Below are 7218 nucleotides of genomic sequence, written 5' to 3' on the forward strand. Positions count from 1 at the left end.
ACTGATTTTCCGTCGCTAAAAATTTAAAAAAAATTGGAAAATATTTTGAAAATTGAAAATACCCTGTACAATATCGATAATAATTTTTAAAAACCTGTTCAATCAGCAGAAGAAACCTTCAATCTTACGCAAATATCACATCTCACGCATATATCACACATTTAATTCAATAAAAGCAAGTAAAAGTTTCTCGACAGGTACATAATAAATATTGTTTATACAACACAAGAAATTGTTTTCAAAGTTATGTTAAGGACAATCAATCCTCCTGATCATCATCATCATCCTCATCCTCAACACCAGCCACATTATGACTACCCCCGGCTGCACCTTGTGAAGAAGTCCCGGCCTGTAAATATAAATCAAATGTTAACAAGTGTGTGTAAACGTTAATAAGAGTACAAATATAAATATACTACAACACAACACCAAAACATCCATGTTATTATTATTATTATTTGGGAAGTCAATATCATCATGTCTAAATTATGCATATAATTCATTGATATAATATTTTGACTATAGATTATATTATTTCGTGTTCTCCCTATTTCAAGCATCACAAATAGGTTCTGATTTCATTTATATGAGCAGCAAAGCAGAAAATGTGACCACCAATAGCCGATCGCAAGGAATAAGATTTCTTTCACATCTCACCGGTACAAGCTATCTTCCTCCCTTAATTTCATAATTACTGCCACATAAGCTTACTATATATATCTAATCTTGCAATTACCAGCCAATGTAGAGACAAAAGCAGCAGGTAAAGCATGTGCAAAGCCACTCCAAGCTAGAAATAATGCAGGAGTAAGGTAATGGCTTAATGGATTCGGAGAGTATTATGTTATTCAATCACTCCCTTGGATTGTTGTCTTAAATAGATTTAACCAAGCTTATATTTTCTCTACCAACCAACCAACCCACCAACCAATACCACCAACACTACGCATGCATACACCATCAACACCACCATCACATAAAAATATTATAAGTATATATTTTGAGGTCTGTGTTAGGGTTAGAGTTAGGGTTTGTGTGTAACAGTTTGTATCAGTGTGTATCAGTATGTACGATATCATCTTATTAAAAAAAAGCAAAGTATATATATTACCTGTGACGACAAAAACCGTCTCCTATATGCCTCTTGAGCCTCCTGAGGCAGAGTTGACATGAATTGTGTGAACTCTAATACGGTCTGCTCCCGGCGCCTCCGTTCTTCCTCTAGAGCCCGCTGATATGTTGTTTGCTGCGACTGCCAATCTTCAATCGCTTTTAATCGCTGCTCCATCGAGTCTTGATATGAACTGCTTCCCGGTGTTCCTTGTGGTGCTGCAGACTCGTAGGTGCAACTAGACTCATGCGGCCTCTGCTCGGATCCTCTCCACCGGTATCTGTTCTTCCTACTAGGTCCAATGACCGTCTCGATGATGGAGTCCTCATCCTCCCTACTTAGCCGGGCAGGAGTGTTAGAACAGACCTGAGACTGAGTCAATTGCTCCTGTACCTTGGCATGTAATTTCTCCTGCGATATATAAAAACAACCCGAGCAAGTCGACTTAATAATGATGCATTGATATGAAATTGAATATATAAATGAACTGCTACTTACAGCCAGATCCTTATTCTTTGCTTTCTTCTCTTCATTGGCGTAATTCGGGCTCCAGGAAGTCAGAATACGATCTGCAAAATGTCTGAGATCTCCCCTTCCCTGTTTTATTCAAATATATCATTAACCTATAACACATAAATTATACTTAACGTAAAAGCTAATATATTATATACCTCAAGCTCTAATTGATGATAATGCTGGCTGAATGTCCTGGAGCCCCGTGATGCTCGTAACTGCGAGGCGTGTTGCGATTCCTCCTTGCTATTTCAGCTTGAGCCTGCAAAACAATGTCAATTCGAAACAATATAGAAATTCAAACAATAAATTAAAAATATATACTTCAATAATACCTGAATTTCATCCGTATCCCAGTAACTGCAAAGTGCAAAAAAATCTACTCCATCCACACGCTCGTCAAGATGCCAGAATCGCTCCCAATCTTCTGTTATTTAGACGAAATATTTTTTCTTTACCTCAAACCGCCATCTTTTGAACGATACATTGATTTGCCCGAAGCAGTACGTCCAGGCACAAATATTATCGTCAAGAAAGAAAAATCTCTTCAGCATATAAAGAAAAAGTAGATACAAATCAGTGTATTAAACATAATAATAAACTAATAACTAATAATGATGAAAATTAAAATAAATGACTCACACATATATATCTCCAACAAGCCACCAGCGTATCAATCCGCTGCGATTTCCACGTCAAAAATATGTTGAAGAAATCGTGTCTCCTGGCTAAAGCGGCAAGGAAATTGTTGAAAGCATTGGCAAAGACCCCAACAGGCACTCTGTTTTCCCATCGGATCACAGCCCTCCGATTAATATCAGGGATGAGGTTCGATTCCTTAGTAGCATTGCGGCCGCGTCTAGGAGGTCGCCCGGTACCTGCGAAACAAAAAATCGAATGAAACAATGAATCAATCTATATTTCCAAAAAAAATTAAAATAATAATCGATAAACTATAAAAATTTATTCATACCTTTCAGTTCAAGGCATCTACGCTTTGCTTGTTCGTACCTTTGCTGCGCGATGGGGCGCATAGCATGATAAGAATCCCAATCATCCCTCACCTTGGCGGGACCGTGGACTCGCTGATCCGGAATAGAATCTGGCGGTAGTGCCGCAGCTTCTAAAGCTACGCTATACGGCTCAAATCTCCTCTCCTCCAATACATCTGCATGCGGTGGCGGTGGTATCTCCGCATGCTGTGTAGGATCAGCCTGTGTCTCCATGTCATGTGGAGCATCTCCGTGTGATGTGTCCTGTGGCTGCGAGTCATGTGTAGCATCTCCTCCTCCTGTGTAGTAAATGTTAAAAAAATATTAGGCTCATGTTAATAGTTTATAGAAATGTACAAATATAACAAATAAATAAAAATACCTGACGTAGAGGCATGTGCGTCGCCTCCAGAATGTCTACCAAAAATTCTCTCAAGCGCTTTCTTACGTAATCCTTTTGTCATCTATACTTTGAAAACATAATGAATATCCAACAAAAGTATATAATGCAAATAATTAATAAAATAGCACATGGCAACAGAATCGCGTGTACATGATGTCCAGTTAAACAGATAATACAAAGGCAATAATGTAATACATGACACACCGTGTTACATGATAACCAGTCAAACAGATAATATAAAGGTAATAATATAATACATGACACATCCACATGATAACCAGTCAACCAGATAATATAAAGGTAATAATATAATACATGACACATCCACATGATAACCAGTCAACCAGATAATATAAAGGTAATAATATAATACATGACACATCCACATGATAACCAGTCAACCAGATAATATAAAGGTAATAATATAATACATGACACATCCACATGATAACCAGTCAACCAGATAATATAAAGGTAATAATATAATACATGACACATCCACATGATAACCAGTCAACCAGATAATATAAAGGTAATAATATAATACATGACACATCGTGATACATGATAACCAGTCAAACAGATGATGTTGAGGCTCTACTCTGCGATCGTGTACGGATAGCCTGCGACCGTGTGCGTGCCAACGAAAGGACTGTTCTTATAGTTTTATCGACTCCGCTGCGGACAGGTTTTTTCCCTTTACGCCTTGGCTCACATATAATCGCAGGTACATCAGGGCGCGCTAGTGCAATTTCATCGTCCAGATTAGTATTTTGTGTCAATGAAAACTCCTCGGTTATTTCGTCGGCCAAGATAACCTCCTCATCGTGATCTTCGTCAGACACGACTCATGAATGTAGGCTCTAGGCGGATTCTTAAGGATAACCCATTCGTCATTGTTCATTATATCTTTGACATAAAAGCACTGTTTGGCGTGAGCAGCTAACATGTATTTTTCAGACTGATATATTTCCTTGTTAAGATTAACGATTGTGTAACCGTAGTCATCCTTCGCCTTTTTCTGTTCACACCAACGAACCTTAAACATCACATGACTGACTTCCTTATTAATCCCATAGAAAACCTCCACGATGTCTTCTACCTGACCGTAGCAATAGATTTCCCCCTGTATCGGATTTAGATCTTTTGCACTAGTGTATGACAGTTACGAGAAGGAGCAGAACACACCGCTGTTTTGTGTTTGTCGTCTCTCTTCGAGACCGACGATGTTAAACCTAAAGCCGTTGACACAGTAGCCTCCATAATGCTTAACCACATTAGAAGGACCTCAGGCATATAAACGAACTTTCTCAGACAGGTTAATCCCATTCGTAATCCGTTTGTCAACCTTTAAGAAAAGAAGCAAATAGTTTACATATATGTTGGCAGGCACATATATTTGATATACGAATCAGAAATATAATAAGATCTTACTTCACCCTTCAGCCATGCAGGAAATTGTCTAGAGTGTGTGTCCATAACTCTCTTATTTTTTGTTCTACATTTAAGATTAGTCTGGATATGTCGGATGTGAAGCCTAGACAAAAAGCATTTATAACGGTTAAATAGAGATAATTATTGTGGGCTTGATCTAATCTGATTCAAACAGTTAAATACTTACGCCACGTATATGTTAAATGTAGCATCATTGCTCAGGATATATGTGTGGGCTTGATCTAGCTCCATTCTGGGGAATCTAGTGTCCTCCCCACGATCATTGTAGAATGTACCGTCAATTATTCGTTGGGGATGGTTTAGCCTTGTCTCCACGCCCCACAAGTAATGAGAGATAAAATTCAAACTCTTGTTACTTATGTAGTTCTTTGCGATCGACCCTTCAGGACGTGCACAATTATGCATCAGTTGTTTCATGAAACCCAAATACATACAAGCATATAGTTTCATGCTTTGTGACAAAATGGAACTGAGATAAACACAACCGGATATGATGATCATGTGTCTTGAGTCCCAAAATCTTTCTGTCCTCAATATGCACATTTGCTGAAATGTTTGAAGCATAACCATCCGGTGTCTTCACGGACTTTAGAAATAAACACATATTATGGACCTCATCCTTCGACAGTGTGACACGGGAGGCTGGGAGTTCAAACTTTCCGTCGCCCTTATCTATAGCTTGCAGTTCCGGACGAATGTTCAATTCTGCTAGGTCTCGACGTGCCCTTAAGTCATCTTTCGATTTTTTCCCGTCCTGCAACAAAGTGTTCAAGAGATTCTCGCATATGTTCTTCTCGATGTGCATGACATCCAAGTTGTGACGTATTTTTAAACTTCTCCAATATGGCAGCTGATAAAATATGCTGAATTTTGACCATCCATGCGGAAGTTCGGTGCCTTTTGAGACACGCCCATGCGACTGGATATTGCGAGGCTTATTTCCTTTTGATTTTCCTTTTCCCTTCCATTTTTGCTTCAATATTTTTCTCCTAACACCAAATGGATTTTCTTTGTTGAATCTTTTTTTTTCAAATATATTTCTAGGTAAAGGATGTAGAAGCTCAAATATTTCTTCTCCAGTCAGCCTTGGTGGTGCCGGTCTACTTTCTGGATTGCCGTCGAACTTTCCTACTAACTTTCTGAACTTGTGCCTTGTAGGCAACCATCTTCTGTGTTGCCAATAACAAAACTTACGGCTGTACTTCAGGAACTTTCCCTCATAGTCTGACATGCAAATCGGACAAGTAATCTGACCCTTCGTCGACCATCCAGACAGGTCAGCGTATGCCGGGAAGTCATTAATTGTCCACATGACCATTGACCGCATACAGAAAGACTCCTTACCATAAGCATCATAAGTGCTGACACCTTTTTCCCAGAGAAGCTTCAGGTCGTCAATTAATGGTTGGAGGAAAACATCGATGTCATTTCCAGGAGAATATCTTCCAGGGATCAAAAGTGACAGTATCATGTACGGTTGCTTCATGCACATCGACGGCGGCATGTTGTACGGTGTCAGCAACACTGGCCAGGTAGACCAAGCAGAGCTCATTAATCCAAACGGATTAAATCCGTCGCTAGCAAGCCCCAGCCTAATATTCCGAGACTCTTTACCGAAGTCGGGGTATATACGGTCAATGTGCTTCCATGCCTCACCGTCCGCAGGATGTCTCAGTTTCCCGTCCTTTTTGCGGTCTGTCGAGTGCCATCGCATATTCTCAGCTAGCTCGGCAGACATATAAAACCGCTGCAGCCTAGGAACAATTAGAAAATATCGGAGAACCTTCGCAGGGATTCTGCTCTGCTTATTGGATGCACCACCTTCGGATGTGCTGGCAGCTTCTCCTTTCCAACGTGATACATGACACGTCGGACATTCCTCCAGAGCTTCGTTACCCTTATTGTACAAGATGCAGTCGTTAGGACAGGCGTCTATCTTCTTGTAATCAAGCCCCATCGTATCAACAATCTTGTGAGCTTCGTAATAGGTCGCGGGGATGCTTTTCTCGCCACCTGGAATGACTTTCCTCAACAAATCTAATAACATCTCAAAATGTGTAACAACCATCCCACTGAGTGTTTGGATATGAATAAGCCTCAGCATAAAAGAAAGCCTTGTGAACTCCTTACACCCCTCGTATAACGGTGACTCGTTTTCTTCAACAACTCTCATCAATCGATCTACATCTTAAAACATATCATTAGTGTTGACATCACTCACCGACGACGCTGCAAGAATATCTTCTAACATATCAGTCGTGTTAACTGTCGGATTGCTGACTTCAGCCAATTCTTCCTCTGATTGTATCACCGGGACTCCTTCACCGTGATGACTCCAAAATACATAAGAGCTATCAAATCCATTGATTGACAGATGAAAACTTACGTCACTCCTAGCGAGCATTTTACCGTTCCTGCAATTCTTACAAGGACAGAAAATCGACCCGCTTAGCGACCGTAGAGGGTTTGTGTCAGAGTAGGCTAAGAAAGCTTCTATCCAATCCTTGTACCGGGTGTCTAGATGTCTTCGATCACATGGTATGCTCATGAAAGATTTGTCAGGAACTGTCCGCATCTATAATTTAAAAATTAATGAAAGTGAGCATATCCCGACATATATCATTTTAATTTAGGGATGTAAACGTGTGTTCAGATGACCGCATGTGTGACCGACTGTCAGAGGAAGGCTTCTATCCCATTAGGTATGTAAACGTGACGTGTATATGTATTTACGTGTGTTCAAG

The 7218-nt window shown here is 39.9% G+C and overlaps 1 protein-coding gene across 1 annotated transcript; it reads right to left on the minus strand.

Moving 5' to 3' along the window:
- On the minus strand, positions 1967 to 2904 carry LOC109846327. Its single transcript, XM_020415554.1, has 4 exons — positions 2598 to 2904; positions 2291 to 2502; positions 2083 to 2169; positions 1967 to 1984 (listed from the first exon to the last, which is right to left on the minus strand). The coding sequence occupies exons 1-4, from the start codon at positions 2848 to 2850 to the stop codon at positions 1967 to 1969; spliced, it is 570 nt and encodes a 189-aa protein (XP_020271143.1). The 5' UTR covers positions 2851 to 2904.

Source organism: Asparagus officinalis, chromosome 6 (assembly GCF_001876935.1).
Source record: "Asparagus officinalis chromosome 6, Aspof.V1, whole genome shotgun sequence".
Taxonomy (NCBI): domain Eukaryota; kingdom Viridiplantae; phylum Streptophyta; class Magnoliopsida; order Asparagales; family Asparagaceae; genus Asparagus; species Asparagus officinalis.

Bases quoted from the DNA above. Each gene is read 5' to 3' on its own strand.
- LOC109846327 (XM_020415554.1), bottom strand. From the start codon at position 2,850: ATGGAGACACAGGCTGATCCTACACAGCATGCGGAGATACCACCGCCA. The intron at 2,503-2,597 runs GTATGAATAAAT...TTTGTTTCGCAG, and splicing joins TAGATGCCTTGAACTGAAAG to GTACCGGGCGACCTCCTAGA. The intron at 2,170-2,290 runs GTGGCTTGTTGG...TATATGCTGAAG, and splicing joins CGCAGCGGATTGATACGCTG to AGATTTTTCTTTCTTGACGA.